The following is a 17,854-nucleotide window of genomic DNA, read 5'->3' on the forward strand; positions in this document are numbered from 1 at the left end:
CATTTCTCTGAATGGAGAATTCAATCCAAATAAATGCCACATACCTTCCAGACATATTTTATAATATGTTTAATAATTTCTTCATGCAACCTTTATAGATGATTTGAATTTAAAAGGACTTCAGCTTCTTGAGATTTTACTGTATTTATAAAAATAACCTTAAGTCTGGAGCAAGGCTGTTTACAGTCTTACTGACAGCGTGTTGTGTGAGGTCCTGTCAATGATGAAGGATGAAGGTCATGGGGCTTAATGGGAAGAGCACACATTCTAGGTCTGAAGACGGAAGACTCAGGCTCTACGTTGGCATCCGTAACGGGTGAACTTGAACTTGACTTCACATCTCCGAATCTTACTTTCCTTATTTGCAAAATGGAAGTGGATAATGATGAATAGTACTAGATGTCACAAGGTTCATAGCTTTCCTCTCGTCCTTTGTCACACTCCATAAGGTAGGTACTGTTATTTCCTTTTTATAGAGGAGGAAACTGAAGTTCAGAAAGGGTAAGTGACTTACCTAAGGTTACATTGGCAGAAAGAACTGAAGCCAGGATTTGAACCCTGTTTTTTCTGGCTCCAAAATCAGCTGGAAACAAAAAAATTTTTTTTTTATTCTTATCATGCCCCTTGTTAATTTTCCCGCTTCCCTCTGAAATTTCTGGGGAAGGTCAACTTAGATTGGTGAATGGGTTTTGGAAAAAATGTCATAAAATATGCAAATGTAAGAGATTCTTAATCCTCAATGGAAAAGGAACATAAAGTGAAGCTACAGGTAAAAACTCACAAACAACTGTATAATATATATATATATCTGTATACATGAAATGAATATCATGTGCTACTTTTTTCGGATTCAAGCTCTGAAAGTCATTTTACAAACGGGATCATTTCCTTCCTCAGGATGAAAATTTACAGGAATTCAGGGAAAAATATTTCAGCGGTCATTACTAAAACACTCAGAGTCAGATACACTCAACATCATACGGTAAGTCCTGTTAGTCAAAGCACTGACAGACACTGGGCCTGACCTGGCATCCGTCAAGCATTAATAGGCTGGCTCGGTCTGGGAGGATTCATTCAGCGGCAGGCGGAGAGAGGAACCAAGGCAGGATGAAGAAACTGCTGGTGCTTGTGCTGTCTCTCACCTTGCTGACTTTCTTCCCAGGTGGGCATTTGCTCCAAAACACAGCCTGTTTCTATGCTGACATGAGAAACTGCAATAATAGTTTATTTGCTATTTTAAAGGATTTTTTTCATTTAGAACAATAGGTGGTATATAATGTAAAGATATTTCAATGCTTTTTCTTTTCTTTTTTTCTGTACGAGCAGGCTTCCAGAATTGCTATCATGAGGGATAAATTGTTTTTGAAAAAAATCTTTAAAGGTATTTGTGCACTAATTCTCAAAAACGCTGACAAATCTTCAGCTTTACTTTCATCGTTCATATGAGATCACCAAAATTTGATATACTTTTACGATGATAATATCTTTTAGAATTTGCCTGCGATTATCAAAACAATATAATTTTATTATTGTAGTATCTTCTTTGAGAGGTTGTAATTTATCAAATTTAACATCAGCTTATTGTCACTGGGCATCTTCCAGTAACAACTTAAACTTGATTCAGTCTATTGAGGATTTAAAAAAATTCCACTAAAGCAAACTTAAAAAACACAGCCCAGAGAACTGAAGAAAGTATGTTTTTTTTTAAACTTGATATGGTTGTTTTGGAAGAAAATATGTTTTAAAAAACATATTCATTAAATTAATACTCACCTTTAAAGGAATAGGCCATTGCAATCAGTAAATATATTTAGGTTGTGCAGCTTTTGCTCTAAGTTAACCATAGTAGAAACAATTTAAAATTCCTCCCTGAGCCCTCTGGAATGCCAAGTCCTTTGGGACAGGTCCCTGGGAAAGAACGTTAGTGTTCTAACCAAAATTGAACTTGCAAATCCTTTGCCTTGGACTGTGGAGATGGAGTATGAGAGTCCTCAAGGCACCTTCCTGACTTTTCCAGAGGGCTCCCCCACTCTGAAGGAAAAGGAGGCTAAACAACTCCTGAGATCCCGGCGACAGGACCCGCCCAGCAAACCCGGATTCCCCGACGAGCCCATGCGGGTGAGTGCTTGGCTCTGGCAATTTTAAAGAAAATGTGATATTGGAAGGCTCCTTCATTGTAAAACTAAACTAGGTGTCGGTCTTAGCGTGGGCTGCTAGTTGGGCATCCTGTTAGAGTTTCAGGTATAAGGTACGTGCAATCTCAACCTTTTACCTCCACGTTTTCTCTTCTGGAGGTGCCAGCCCGACTTACCTGTTGTGAACACAGTGAGTATATGGTAGAAACAGTGGGGCTGATGGCGGGAGCCCCGGAATCCTGATGGCTGCTGAGTGTCACCCCTACCCTGGCTGCTGGGGAGCTGTTCCCTTTAGCTGAAGCCAAGCCCATCTTCTCCCTCTTCCCTTGGGCCCCAGGCAGCCTGGGCCCGGGATGGTCTGTCTAGGCAGGGAGAATCTCTGTCCCAGCTGCCTGTGAGGTCCTGCCCCGATCTCATCCCTCTGATTTTGGTCTCTGGTCTCTGCTCTGCCCTGTGGTTTCATGGTGTCCACCTGTCCGTCTTTCTGAACTGGGCACCTTCTCCTGACTTCATTTTGTGAGTTTAGTGGATGCTGCTAGACCTGGACCCAGTTCAGGCCGTGCTTGGCTTCTCCTGTGGCTAAAGTAGTACTGACTTTCGTGGTATTTGTGCCCTACCCAGGTGAAGGTAAGTAGCAGAGACCCCGTAAAGTTAGAGTGTCTGTGGCTGAGGCTGGTCTCCCATCCTGGCCCCTTCGGCTGGGCACCACGCTCTTTCTCTCTTCTCTGCCTCTCCATGTCAAGGCCCTGAAGGATCTGCAACGGCATTTACCTTCAGCCACCGCAGAATCATGCGCATCATTGGATTCTTTCACTTCAAAGGCTCTTGTTAAGCTGCAGTATTGCACAGTGATGAAGAGTGCTGGCTGTCGGCTCAGACTGGTTTGAATCGCCCATTTTCTAACTGTGCAACCTTGGGAAAGTTCCTCCCATTTCTGTACTTCAATAGTCTCATCTACAAAATGGGGATAATAAGTATTATTACTTATGTTACTATCACATTATTATTGGAAATAATAATACAGAGTCACAATTTTACGGGGCTAAAATAAAATAATTCATAGTAAAGCACTGGGAATGGTACTCAGCACATGGTAACGACTTTTTTGAGTATTAAGTACCAGGGACACAGTTAGGGGTGGAGGCACTACAGTGGGTTGCCTGGGTTTCTGCTCAGAGGCTGCGGTGGAGACGGAAGTAAGCAGATGGCTGCTATGCAGTGTGACAAAAATGAATCCACTTCAGGCTGTTAAGGGTGGATGTGGTTTTTTTTTGAAGAAGAAGAAAAATAAGAGGTGGCTCAGAATATGTAGGTGTAGGGTAGGAGGGGCCTGCGAGGTGGGCGGGGGCAGGATCGAGAAGGGTTTGAGTACCTTGGACTTCATCTTGTGTTCTGTTGAGAGCAACTGAAGGATTTTTCAAATGAGGGAGTACAGATCTGGGCTTTAGATAGATGGTTCTAGAAGCAATTAGAGGAGAAGAGGCCCAGGATTAAAGTCTGGGGACATCGACACTCAGAGGTGAACAGAGGAGGAGGAGGAGCCCCAAAGGGACTGAGGAGGAATTCAGAGAGATATAGAGAGAAGCTGGGGCGGGGGGAGAGCAAAGGGGCAGAGGTGAGGAAGGAGGGTGGGTGGAGGTGATGGGGGTGGCGTGGGCACGACAGACACAGGAGGAGGGGGTCCCATGGGGGGGCTTTAACTGGCCCCATGTGCTTTTGGCATGATGTCTGGAGTGGCTATTCCAAAGGCTCTCACTTGGGGACCCAGGGGGTGGGGGGGCTTGTCACAGGCCCCCGTAGCAGGTGGCAGCTCTAATGGATTCCCAAGCCTGCCACCTGACGCTTTCCCTGCCAGCGTCTGCACCTGGCTCTTTTGAACTGTGATTGTGGAGGAACGGCTTTTGCTGGAACTGAAGGTGCTGTGGGCATCAGTCAGCAGGTGGTTTGGACCTTGAAGTCTGGCTTCCTGCCTCCAGCTCTTCCCCCACCAACCCCGTGCCAGCCTACATGCCGTGCTAGACTTTGGCCCTAAAACCCTGCTTTGTGTGGTCCTTCCCTTGCTCAAAACTTCCAAAAACTCTGTCTCTGTTTGCCTTGTTCCGGCTTGTGGTCATCACCTTCCTTAATCTTTGACAACTGCCTGCTTGCCTCCAACTTTGCAATTTACCATTTGGAAAAGAGGCCATGTGACTTACCACTGACATGTGAAATAAATATGCACTCAATTATTTGGTGGCTGGTCTATACCAGCAGTTCTCATCCAGTGGGGATTTTGCTTCCTCCTCCCTAAGGACATTGGACAGTGTTTGGAGACATTTTTAGTTGTTACAACTGTTGGGGGTGCTGCTATTGGCATCTAGCAGATAGAGGCCATGGACGCTGCTACACATCCTGTTAGGCACAGGCCAGCCCCCCACAACACAGAATTATCTGGCCCAAAATGTCAGTAGTGCCGGGAGTGAGGAACCCAGTTTACATAATGCCAAGTAGCCTCTTCTTGGTCACTGTGTGTCACACTGTGTCTCTCTCATTCTTGTTTACAATTACATGCAGCCACACACACACAGCACTGGTTGAATCAGCAAGTTGTTTTTGGTGTCATATTTTTCTAGGTATGTGTTTCTTAACTTTGGTTGCATACTGGAGCCACTTGGGGAATTTAACATCCTGATGCCTGGGTCCCACTCCTGGAGTTGGGGCCCGGGGTGAGGCCTAGATGTGGGGGGTGGGGTTAAAGCCCCCCGTGGGGCCAGTGTGCAGCTGAGGCTGAGAGCCACGGTGTGGGGCCTTCTGGGAGAAACCAGCCACATGTGAAACCAGCTTCCTGTGGTCAAGTTGGGAACACAAAGGCATTTAGAAAGCAGCTAAATGTTGAACTAAGTGGTACGGAGAGTAAGTATCTTAGTTGTTTAGATGCAGTTTAGACAGAGAGAGTGAGGGAGTCAAGTGGTGGGTGCTGATCAAGGTGAGCCCTTAATTAAACTTTACATTGACCATGCCTTACCAGGTACCAGGCCCTGAGGATGAAAGATGAGCGAGACATTCTTCATCCAAAGTGCCCGTTGTGTGAGATGGAGCCAGGGCATTCCGGCCTGATTCGGGCCCTCTAACACGGCTATCTGGTCCGACAGACTGTGGATCTGAGAAGAGAAAGCCTTGAGCTCTAACTGGAAGGAGGAAGGAGGCTGGGAAGGTTTCCCAGAGGAGGTGCCCACCCAGCTGAGTCTTGAAGGGTGAGAAGGAGTTTTCAGGCAGCATAGGGGGTGGGGGAGAGGTGGGAAGAATATTTCACCCATCTCAATTCCAGTCCGTATTCTGCCAAAGCTAGTTGTGGACTTTGGGCTTTGGATGCTGGGTAAGTCATTTCCTCTTTTGGGAGCCTAGTCTTCCCATCTGGAATATGCAGAGTTCGGCTGGAGTCTGGCTTAGAAGGTTCATTCCAGGTCTCATATTGTAGGGTTCTGGGTAGAGCTTTGGTGCTGACACAGGTTTCCTGGTGCCAGTGTGCAACCTGGAGGACACACACACCCCCTCACACCCCCTCACACACAACCTCACACCCCCTCACATACACCCTCACACCCCCCCTCACACATTCTCACAGACACCCTCCTCACATGCCTCACACATCTCCCCCACACCCCTCATCACACACCCCCTCACACACCCTCACACACAACCTCACACACCCCTCACACCCCCTCACACCCCCTCACGCCCCCTCCTCACACCCCGTCACACCCCCTCACGCCCCCTCCTCACACCCCCTCACACCCCCTCACGCCCCCTCATGCCTCCTCACACCCCCCCACACCCCCTCACGCCCCCTCACATATACCCCCACACCTCCCTCACACCCCTCACACCCCTCACGCCCCCTCACACCCCCTCACGCCCCCTCACACCCCCTCCTCACACATACTTCTGGGTCAGCAGGACATCAACTCGGGCGAGCAGCCAGCATGGCTTATTTTGGGGTCCCTGGAGGGGACTTCCTAAAAACCATGGGCCTACTCTCCTCATGCTGGCCCCACTGCAGCCATACTCAATATTCTGCTGTTTGACCCATTCCCTCCCCTTGGGCTCATTGTTGACTTTTTGCTTTCATAAATTTACTAAAAACAAAATTAATAATACCAATCACTGGCATGTAAAAAGAGGAGATTTACTGCTTTTTACTGAGAGGCTGGTTGTCAAAATGATCCTGGCCCTACTCCCAGGTGGGTCCGAGTGTAGCATGTGGTGGCCTCATATTTGTCCTCAGGTAGTGAGGGGCCAGCGAGGCGGGGCCTCTGGCTGGGGGGTCAGGAGTGGCCGTCAGAACTGCCAGACGGCTCCGTCCTCCCGGGAGGGGAATGGAGGAGTTACGAGTCAAAGGACACCTGACCCCTGAGAACCCCACCCTCCTGCCCTTGACCTTCAGCCAAGACCACCTCCCGCCCTCCTTCTGGGTGTGAGCTGAGAACATCTGCGCACAGACGTGCTTCTGCCAGGGAAGAGGGCAGGAGGGCCGCACCATCCTGTGGATTTGGGATCGCCAACGCTGTGTGTGTCGGGCATGCGTGACGGTCTGTGTACAAGTGTGCGAGGGATTGTATAAGGGTGTGTGTAAGGGCATTTGTGAGGGGTGTGTGTAAGGGCATTTGTGAGGGGTGTGTGTAAGGATGTGTGGGAGGGTGTGTGCGTTTTGAAAAGGCCTCGCAGAGTATTTTTTTTCAGACGGTGGGTTGCAGTCCTCTCCTACTTTGGCCTTGACTTGTGCATCGGGGCTGTGTGGCGTGCTGGGAGCTGGCAGTGGAAGCTTGTCCTGGGGCTGGGGGGACCTTGGATGCCACAGCGGCAGGGTTGGGTTTCTGTACACAGTGGGAGCCATCAAGGGATTTTAAGCAGGGGAACGATGTGACTTGATCTGTTCCCAGGAGCCCTTTGGAGTCCAGGACACAGAGCCTCTGAAATGCTGGCCTTCAGACACTGCTGTCCACGGGAAATGGGCAGTGACATTTTTGGAGGTACTATTGTACCTCCTTGCCATGGTGCCGAGGAGACAAACAGGTGGACTTGGACAAACGGGTGGAGTCAGTGGTCTCTGGGGAACGCGGGTGCCCTTGGGAACGGTGCTCACCACTCACACTAAATCACCGAGCGACGACTGCTCGGGTTATTTTATTTTGCCTCCCCCCTAACGGACCGTACAAAAGAAAAGCCTTCAGAGAGGGGAGAGGCTACGGATGAGCGTAAACAAGCGGTGCTTCGGGGAGGTATTAAAGGATTCAACATGAAAACAAGTACGAAGATTTGCAGAAGTCTCCCCGTGCAGATCTATTAAGCCATGTTTATCATCAACACCTGGCTTAAATATTGGCAGAGGCTGGCTTCTGTGGAATTGCCGGCTTTTTGGAAACAGGTTCAGACAAGTCGTGCCTGTGCACACAGGGGCTTGGCTGTCTGGCAGAGATCCTGTGGGTCCAGTGCGGCATCCGTTCCGTTCTGACTTTGCGGTGGGAAGGAGAGGAGGCTACTGAAGGGATCCTGGGTGCCCCTGTGCCTGATGGAGGGCCAGCACAGACACCTGGAGCGGGGACACCTGCCAGGACCCTAGATAGAGGGCGGCAGATGGCTCTGCGTAAGAAAGTAGGAGGCATTTCGAATGTATGGAGGCGGCCAGGGAGGAGGAGGATGAAAGCCCCAGTATGTGAAGGAGGGTCAGACAGAGAGGGGGGGTGGGGTAGGAGGGAAGTGCTAGGATTACAGGCGTGAGCCACCGCGCCCGGCCAATATTTTTAAAACTTTTAGTGTATATTATTGAATTACTTTCCAAAAGCATTTTAACAATATCTGTTCTTGTCTTCCAAGACAGTATTCCAGTAGAGGTTTTAAGGTAAAGATACGGTGGGAGCTTGATTATGGTGGCTTAAATTGGAGACCAGTGGCTATTGCTGGGGCAGGAGGAGCAGGTGCAGCGAGGGAGGATTAGGAATAAGAATGACTTGTAGGGTTTTGTGTGGACAACTTTCATTGGCATTGGAAATCCGTGAAGAGATGCAACGTATGTGGGATGATGGTGTGTTTCAAGTTCTTCTCCCACGGCACCTGCCTTTGTACTTGTTTCTTCTGCTCATCTTCCTGGTTGAGAGGCTCACCTTAAATGATGGCCTTTTGGAGAGGCCTTCCTGATGCTTCTGCCCTGCCCGGCGAATCAGTGCACCCCTCTAGCATAGCACTCGCAGCACAAGATTGCTATTTTTGACTTTTTAATGTCTCCCCTTGTAGACCGTTCTAAATTGAGGAGATGGACGATTAGTTTCGATTCTGGGTCCCCAGCACCAAGCACAGTACAGTACTGGCATTTAGTAAATGTTCATTACTTATTTCCATTCCTTTCTTTGCCTCTCCCCAGGGGAGATATTTTGTGGGACATAACAGTGCTGTAGAATCTGGAGGTTATTTCAAAGAAATCACCTCTATTGCTTCACTTAAACTCATTACGTTTCTCTTAATCTTCTCAGATTTTAGGGAAGAAATTGTTTGCCAATCACTGGGGGGCAGGGAACCATGGAAATTCTTTAAAAAGATGACATTCAAGCTTAAATTATGTCTTTTGTGATTGTATTTGTAAGCGCTTGCGTACCTTGGGAATACGCCTTTCTAGGAAGTGTTCCATTTTGGCCTGTGATCCTTTAAGGAATGTTCTTGTTGGGCAAGTATAAATCATTTTAGCTTTATTGTAAGTAGGCTTTGTGAAATATGCCTTCTTGTTCAGCCCCTTGACAAATGTATGTAGTGACTCCATTACCTTTTTGTTCCTTATGGTCTCAAAGACTAGTTCAGACTGAGGGATGTAAATGGCTCCCAGTGCTGATCAGTCTTCCTTTAGGGCTGAGACCTCAGTGTCCCCATACAGTTAAGTTCTGAATCACCCTGCAGTCTATGTGATCACCTTGCTTTTCCTAATGAGCAAAATAATTTTTTCAAATGTTGATGGATTTTATTTCTGCAAAAATGTCACGAGAAGGATTTTTGCCTTCTTGGCAAAAGTTCCTACCTTGATGTATTAACTGTCCACTTTATGATTCCCAGCTTAGATCAAGTTCCAGTGGGTATTTAATTTCATTATCACACCACTCCAGTGCCATAATAAAGGGCTACTTCCAATTTCTGCTCTGATTACTAAGACGTGTTTTACTTAAATCATTACAGCTGGCATCTGACATGGGACGCAGATAATGGTTTTTGTTTTGCTTTAATTTTTTCCCCTCTTAAAGAAAGGAATCTAAAGAAATTAAAACTTATTTTCCATCTACCCCTTCTTTCTTGGTCCAGGAACATTTGAGATTATCATTAATGCTGGGTTGTTTCTAACTCAGCCAATGCAGTTGTTGAATTTGTGGTTTTCGGCTGATTTGCAGTTTGCTTTTTCATCTTTGACTAATGATTGCTTTTCGGCCTTTGTGGCATATTCATTTTCCTAACATTTTCAATAAATAGTGAAATGTCATGGAAACCAGTGCTGGTTTCTTTCTTGTTCTCTGTGTGTGTCTGTTTTGGTTGTTTTTCTTCAGTGATGATTTCAGCTGCTGTTTAGGAGTGTGAAATATATATTACTTTTTGATGCTTTTTATGCACATTTGGCCTGGGCCATTATAATGAGCAGACTGGCACAGATGTCAAGGAAACTTCCAAGGAGGATTTAGTAAGATTACGGGAGAGAACAGTCATTTCATTTATTTATTTGCTCATTTATACATTTCTCTGGTGGGCTTATTGATATCCTACTGTGTGCCAAGCACTAAGACATTCACTAGGTATACCTTGGTCACTGCCTTCAAAAAACTGGCTGGGTATTTGGCTGAGAGGGACAGGGCTTAAATGAGGAAGGATGCAAATGAGCATGTAGTTATCAAAGGTGCTACATATCAGTGGTGACATTTGTTAATATCATCAGTGATCTCATCAGAAAAGTCTTTTTATATATTTTTTGCATTAAAAAATTTTGTTTTGGATACAGGGTCTCACTCAGTGATCCAGGCTGGAGTGCAGTGGTGTGATCATAGCTCACCGCTGCCTTGAACTCCTGGGATCAAGCGATCCTCCTGTGTGCACCACCACACCTGGCTCATTTTTAAAAGATTTTTGTAGAGACAGGGACTTCCTATGTTGCCCAGGCTGGTCTCAAACTCCTATCCTCAAGTGATCCTCCTGCCTCGGCCTCCCAAAGTGCTGGGATTACAGGTGTGGGCCCCCGCATCCAGCCAGAAAAGTCTTTTAAGTACTAGGAAGCTGTCAGCTTCACAGTAGCAGACACAAGTTTTCCAAAGTTCTAATTCGCCCCTGAAAGCTCGAATTTTATCATTTAGCAACAAATACTGTCGACTGTTTGCCTTGAGGTGACAGGCTCACTTCGTTCACTCTCAAGGTGTTTCCCAAACGCTCACACGAGACACAGCTAGTTCAATCCTTGACACCAGCAGTCGTCCAGTGCTTGGCCGTTGACAACCCTCGCACTTTGTCATGCGGCAGGTAGATGTGCAGCCTGCAGATTCCCCGTTGGGTCACTCTCTACAGCTTCGCCAGGGTGTTCTTCGGTGAAACTGGCCTTTTAAGAATGTTTTATTTTTAATTTTTTAACGGCGAGTGAGCGGTGGGGAAGCCCATGGGGACCACAAGTACAGCTGGGTACCACGGCTTAGATTCCTGCAGAGGTGCCAGTCGTTTCACCCACCACTGCTTTGGCACATCAGTGCAAACACCAATACGGTGAGAGGGCAAAGAATTCGGCGTATTATTCCCAAAAGAATACTATTCTAAAAATAGTTTTGACCTCATGGGCCCCAGAAGGGTGCACAGACCATACTTTGAGGAGCACTGTCCTAGTCTTTTCTTTTTTTTTTTTTAATTTTTTTTGAGACAGAGTCTCACTCGGTTGCCCAGGCTAGAGTGCTGTGGCGTTAGCCTAGCTCACAGCAACCTCCAACTCCTGGGCTCAAGCGATCCTCCTGCCTCAGCCTCCTGAGTAGCTGGGACTACAGGCATGTGCCACCATGCCTGGCTAATTTTTTTCTATATATTTTTAGCTGTCCATATAATTTCTTTCTATTTTTAGTAGAGGCGGGGTCTCGCTCTTGCTCAGGCTGGTCTCGAACTCCTGAGCTCAAAGGATCCACCCGCCTCGGCCTCCCAGAGTGCTAGGATTACAGGTGTGAGCCACCATGCCTGGCCCTAGTCTTTTCTTTAGTAAACGTTTCCTGAAAGCTTCCTGTATCCCAGTTCCTGGGAAGGACGCTCCCCTCCACAACCTCCAAGTGTACTCAGAGCTTTCTTATCTAATAGCAACTGAAACTAGCAGCTTGCATTTATTGGATTCCTATTACACGCCAGGAGTTTCAAGCCCCCATAGCATCAGGAGACTGGATAATGGAGGAGAGTTCATTAAAGAGATTTTTTACAAAGCTGTGGGCAGGATTAAGGTAAACGAACAGGAAATGATGAAGTACCGAGGCTTACGACCCCCTAGGCATGAAGGGCTAAGAGAAGCAATGCTTCCTGGAATTGGAGAGGGCACCCCACCTTGGAGCTGTGGCCAATGGGACAGGGATGCAGCCAATTGCTGGGGTGAACCATGGAAATTCTTTAGAAAGATGACCTTCAAGCTTAAATTATGTCTTTTGTGATTGTGTTCGTACTCAGCGTGACCGTGACTCCTCAGGGATGAACCAGCAGGGTGAATACCCTGGCTTCTCTCTCCTCCTACCCTCTGATTCCCTGCTGGTGTGTCCTCGAGGAGAGGAAAGCCGCAGGACAGGGGAGTCAGTGGTCACAGTTCATCTGGGTCACAGGGCCAGGTGAAAAACGGGAGAGAATGGTTCTGGAAGGACAAATGTAGGCTACTCATTTGGCATAGAACTTGATTTGTATCATCGCATTTGATCTTACTAACCCAATGAAGCAAGTGCTGGTGCAATGTTCATCTTGCAGATGGACAGATTAAGGCTGGAGAGGTGGGGTCTGGATTTGAACGAGACCCAGACCTGTTAGCCGCTACGCCACACCGCCTGGCAAACGGGCAGGCAAGAAGAAGGCAACGTGGGTTGGCTTCAGTGTGCGGCTCCCATGGCGTAGCTGAACAAGTCAAGCTATGTGCTGGAGGAGTTGTTCCTTATTTATACGACTCCACACTGCCTTCCTGTTCCTCTCAATTGCTATTCTTCTGGCCAAAGGCTCCCTGGACAGGGCAGGAACTCAGCTCAAAATTCACAGACATGTCCAGCAAGCAGCTGGGGAATCATTGTTGGGTTCCACAAGGAGCCCTCTCACCGTCCACCCTCCACCCCAGCTGACCTGGAGGCTCCCTGCCAGGACACTGAGTGTATTTTGATCAGTTAAATGAAAACAACCACCATAACCAAAACAAATCCAAACTGCATGGGTCCTGGGGGAAAGAAAAAAAATTCAGGAAAATTGGCCATTTCATAATTCCTTCCTTTGCACATTCTCTCCCCACCCTTTTAAATGACTATGTTTAATGCAAGATGCAGAATTCCTAGAGGATGTTCTATTAATAGAAATTTAAAAACAGAAAGGTCTAAGCTGGACCCTTTGTTGAAGCTTTATCAATGCCATAGGAGAGTTTCCATGATTTAGGGGTTTTAGGATATCAATACAAGCCAAAACAATTTAATCATGTCACAAATATTATTGATTGTGTCTACTCTCCTCCAAGGTGAAATGTTGCTTCTCTGATTAATGGCCTGCTGTCCTGGGTTACCTAAGTATGTTTATGGACATATTTCATGCATACTTTGCAATTGTTCACGTCCCACAATTACAGCACCCAGCCTTCCTTCAGGGCAATATCATCAACACACGTTCCCCCAAGTTAGAAAACATTCCCATCTTTTGGAGGGAACATCAAGTCTTCGTACCAATACATGAACCAACCATGTGGCACCTGCACTAAACAATATGAAGCAGGCCAATAAAGTCTCTATGCTCAGGGACAGGTCACTGCCAACCAGAGTTGCAGTGGATATGCTGGTCCAAAGAGCTCTGGGGGCCAAGAAGAAGTGGGGTCACAGGGAATCTGAGAAGGCTTCCTGGAGGAGGCAACATTGAAGCAGAGGCCTGAAAAGCCAGATAAGCATGAGACAGGAAAAAGAGAAAGCACAAAGGTGTTCTAGGCAGAGGGAACGGCAGGTGCTAAGGAAAGCTTCGAGAGAGGATGGAGCATGGCCCATTCCAGGAACGTTGGAGAACAAAGCTTAAGTGGGTTAATGATGAGAGAAGAGGCTCAGGAGATGGGTGTGGCTGGATCTTGGAGAGCCCGTAGCTACATTATGGAATTGGAACTTTCTCCTGAGCCCAATGGGAGCCATGCATGTATTTTAAGCAAAGAAACAACATGGGCAAATATTTAACAAACATCGCTTCGCAAAAGGGTACAGAAAAATCAAGAGGGACTTTTTTTGGTCTTTATAATTTTCTATTTCCACAGGACTTAAAAAAGTAATATGTATCACTACTGTAATAAAAATAAAGCCAATAAAGACATTTTAATTTTCATACTTTAAAAACCCACCCTGACAAAAGACCTGGACAGACATCTACCCAAGAAGATATACAGATGGCAAGTAAGCGTATGAAAAGATGCCCAACATCACATGTTTTTAGGGAAATGCAAATTTAAGCAACAGTGAGATACCATTGTGCACTTATTAGAATGACCAAAATCCAGAACACCGATGATAGCAAATGCTGGTGAGGATGTGGAGCAACAGGAGCTCTCATTCATTGCTGTGTGGAATACAAAATGGTACAGCCACTTTGGGAGACAGTTTTGCAGTTTCTTATAAAATAAAACTTGCAATTCAGTAATTGCATCCCCTGTTATTTACCCAAAGGAGTTGAAAACTTATGTCCACACAAATACCTGCACATAGATATTTGTAACAGCTTTACTCAAAATAGCCAAAACTTGGAAGCAGTCAAGATGTCCTTCAGGAGGTGAATGAATAAATAAATTGTGGTACATCTAGACAATGGAATATTATTCAGTGCAAAAAAGAAATGATCTATCAAGCCAAGGAATGACATGGAGTAACCTTAAATGCATACTACTAAGTGAAAGAAACCAGTCTGAAAAGGCTACATATTGTAGGATTCCAACTACATGATGTTCTGCAAAAGGCAAAACTCTGGGAGACAGTAAAAAGAAAACCGGTTGCCAGGAGTTAGGAAGATGATTAGGCAGAGCAAGGAGGATTTTTAGAGCAGTGAAATGTTCTGTGTGGTATTGCAATGGTAGTAGACACATGTCAATGTATATTTGTCCAAACCCATAGAACGTACAACCCCAAGAGTGAGCCCTAATGTCAACTATGGACTGGGTGACAACAATGTGTCAATGCAGGTTCATCAATAGTAACAAATGTACCGAGCTGGTGGGGGGTGTTGATATTGGGGGAGGTTGTGCACGTGCGGGGACAGGGCACAGGGGGTATATGGGGATTCTCTGTATCTCTGCTCAATTTTACTGTGAACCTAAAACTGTTCTAAAAGAATAAAGTCTATTAAGAAAACAAAAACAAAAACAAAAAACCACCACAAGAGGAAGGAGGTAAGACAACGGGAGGAGGCTGTGGCAGGGATCCATCCCCAGGGCTGGGGCGGGAGCTGGGGCAGAGGAAGGAGTGTGGAGGAGGGTGGGGAGGAGTCGGCAGTGTCCATGGGCGTCAGGCTGCCCGATGGTGGGCGTGGAGGGTAAGGAAGAGGAGCGATGTGATGCCGCGAACAGAGATTTGATGAACCACCTGTGGTAGCCTGGGCCAGAGATTGCACCAGAAGATGGAGAGACAAGGTGAAGAGGGAAGGAAGAGACTTTTGTAACTGATTAAGATGAGAAGTAACGCTTTGTGCTTCTATTTAAGAGACGCCTCTTTTGGGTGTTGGTTCATCACTTTTCTGTTTCGTGCATTATGTACATGAGATAATGCAATGGATAGCCATACCCAGAAAACCCACAGACTGATCCGGCTTTGCTGCAGACCAGAACTCAAAGGCTGGAAGTGACATTGATGCTGATGACGGGTAGAGCACGAGCAGACTGAGAGGAGGAGACAAGACCCGCACTGGCAGAGGCTGGGTGTATTCAGAGGCTGATGGACCGCAGGAGGCAGAGTGGCCCTGTCACGGCCACCTGCGGTTTGTGCTCTCTGCCCCCTTCCCTGGCAGCAGCATACCCCTTGCTGCTCATTGTCCTGTCCCTGCTAGCTGGGAGTACAAATGGTAACTCTACATTTAACATTTTGAGAACTGCCAGATTGTTTTTACAAAATGCTCCTCTGTCTCTAGTAACATTTTGTATTTTAAAGTCATTTTTGTTGATATTGGCATAGCAACTCTAGCTTTCTTTTGGTTGTCCCTTGCCTTTTAAAAAAGATGATGTAGCCATAAGTAATATATTATGTAGTTATGCATATTTTGAGCTTTATAGAAATGGTGTCACACTATCAATGTAGCCTCCTTGGACTTGCTATTTTCACTCAATGTGCTACTTCTAAGACCTATGTATGTTGTCACATGTAGCTACAGTATAATTTATGTTCACTGCTGTATAATATTCCCTCATGTGATCCTACCATCATTTATTGATCCATTGTCTTGTTAGTGGATATTTGGCACATTTCCAGTGTTTGGCTACTACAAATTTATTGCTGCTATAAACATTCTTATACACCTCTCCTGATACGAGAGCTTCTCTTGTTCTCAAAGGAACCAGCGATGCCACCATTGACTGGGAACTTGTTAGAAATGCAAATTCTGGAGCCCCACCCAGGATCGACTGAGTCAGGAGCTCTGGGGCTGGGCTTGGAAGTCTGTGTTTTAATCAGCCGTCCAGGTGACTCTGACATCTGGTAGTTTGAGATGCACTGCTCCAGGGTGTACACTGGGAGTGAAATTTCTGGATTGCAGGCAGCCGGTTGTTTTCCAAAGCGGTTGTTCCGTGTTACACTCCGACAGCGTGTGCGTGAGTTCTCACGGAGACGCACCCTCTCAGCACTTGTATCGCCAGACTTCTTTATCTTGCCCACCGGGTGGGTCGCTCTGACTGGTCTCCCCTGAGAGAGGCAGGGGCGTGGCGGGTGACTTCTCCTCCCCGTCTGCCTCCCACCCTTCCTGGGTCTCAGGAGCCAGACAGGGTGCTGCCACCACAGCCCAGCTGTCGCCGTGGATACAGCCTTCTTCAGTGTGGGTTTGTTTCCACAGGAGTACATGCACTACCTGCTCGCCCTGGAGCACCGCGCCGAGGAGCAGTTCCTGGAGCACTGGCTGAACCCTCACTGCAAACCCCACTGCGACAGGAACAGAGTCCATCCCGTGTGAGGGGCTTGGGACCAGCCATGGTACGTCCCCTTCTTCCAGGCCTTCTGTCTGGGGGGTTGGCGGGGGGATAGCATGGCACGGACTGGAGAGTCTCCGGACCGTGGTGCTGGGGGACCAGCCAGCTAGCTGGTCATGGGCCAGGGGTGGCAAGAGCGAGGCAGGGGAGATGGGGGAGCCAGGTTGAGGGGAGCCCGCGGCACACACAGGGGAGCCTGACCTCTATTGAGTCACCGGGAGATCACTGATGGGGAGGGATGAGGCCCTATTTGCCATTCGGAGAAGATCAGTCTGGAATCCAAATCTGGAGAAACATGGCTTGTTGAGACTTGGGGCTCTTCAGGTGGGTCAGCATGGTGGGATTGACCCGTGCCGTCCACCACATCATCGCCATCGTCACTTCGTCATCGTTGCTGCCTCAGCAGCCTCTTTCCCGGGTCTCGCTCCTGTTCCCTCACTGCCCTCCCACAGCCACCCTCTGCCTTCCCTCCTCCCTGGGCTTCCTCCTTCAGTCCACCCGCAGGGGACTGCTCAGCGGCCCCACACACCCCACACGCCCACGTCTGCACCTCTGTTCCCAGAGGAGACCGTTTGCGTCTCCCTGTCTGTCTGTCTGGCCCCATCGCCTTTCCTGCCTTTCCAAACCCTGTCAGATAACGTAGCAAAATTCCTTCAGCGGTTAAGCCCAGAGAATGTCATTTCTCCTCTGTAAGTTGTATGGACCAAGCAAGACAGGGTATGATCAGATAGTTTATCATCTGTGGCTGGGAGAAATCTTATGTCTTTGTTGTGGTTTATTTTGTGCTAGTGTGAGAGGTGGGCACAGGGACACTCCTGTTAGAGTATCACTCTATAGTTTTCAGGTTGCTGTCACATAAAATCTCTCATTTGATCCTCTTGTCACCCTGCTGTCATTGCAGGGCGTGCACTTTAACCCCATTTTATGGAGGAGCTAACTGAGCACGAGTAGGCTACTAACTCATGCTACGTGGTGGTTGGGATGTCAGTCTTCTGACAACTGCAAATCCTGCATGATTTATGCAAACTATACTGCTCCATCCTGTATGTGTGTCGGGGGCGTGGGAGCACTTGTTACTGTTGTGCAGTCCAGGCAAGAGGAGAGGTTTCTGGGTTGTGTGAGGCCCACCGTAGCACCCTCCAACGGGCGACTGAGGCCTGTTCCCCCTGGTAGGACGGGCCCTGCTGGTGAGCAAACACAGGGTTCCGCAGAAGCCTCACTCCAGCAGCTCCTGCGAAGACAAGGAAGCAGCGGCGGGAGGGATGTGTCAGCTTGGAATTCGGAGTCCGCTTTCAGGTGCTGAGTTCACCACTCACTGGCTGAATAA

At 47.5% G+C, this 17,854-nt stretch overlaps 1 protein-coding gene across 1 annotated transcript; it reads left to right on the top strand.

Moving 5' to 3' along the window:
• The first annotated feature begins 1,107 nt into the window (after positions 1–1,107).
• On the top strand, positions 1,108–16,511 carry C9H17orf67 (chromosome 9 C17orf67 homolog). Its single transcript, XM_069481832.1, has 3 exons — positions 1,108–1,162; positions 2,018–2,118; positions 16,395–16,511. The coding sequence occupies exons 1-3, from the start codon at positions 1,108–1,110 to the stop codon at positions 16,509–16,511; spliced, it is 273 nt and encodes a 90-aa protein (XP_069337933.1).
• Positions 16,512–17,854: the final 1,343 nt, after the last annotated feature.

The sequence above is a fragment of the Eulemur rufifrons genome, chromosome 9 (genome assembly GCF_041146395.1).
Source record: "Eulemur rufifrons isolate Redbay chromosome 9, OSU_ERuf_1, whole genome shotgun sequence".
Classification (NCBI taxonomy): domain Eukaryota; kingdom Metazoa; phylum Chordata; class Mammalia; order Primates; family Lemuridae; genus Eulemur; species Eulemur rufifrons.

Coding starts and splice junctions, on each gene's coding strand:
- C9H17orf67 (XM_069481832.1), top strand. CDS start 1,108: ATGAAGAAACTGCTGGTGCTTGTGCTGTCTCTCACCTTGCTGACTTTC. Junction 1,163..2,017: donor CTTGCTGACTTTCTTCCCAG/GTGGGCATTTGC, acceptor TGACTTTTCCAG/AGGGCTCCCCCACTCTGAAG. Junction 2,119..16,394: donor TCCCCGACGAGCCCATGCGG/GTGAGTGCTTGG, acceptor TTGTTTCCACAG/GAGTACATGCACTACCTGCT.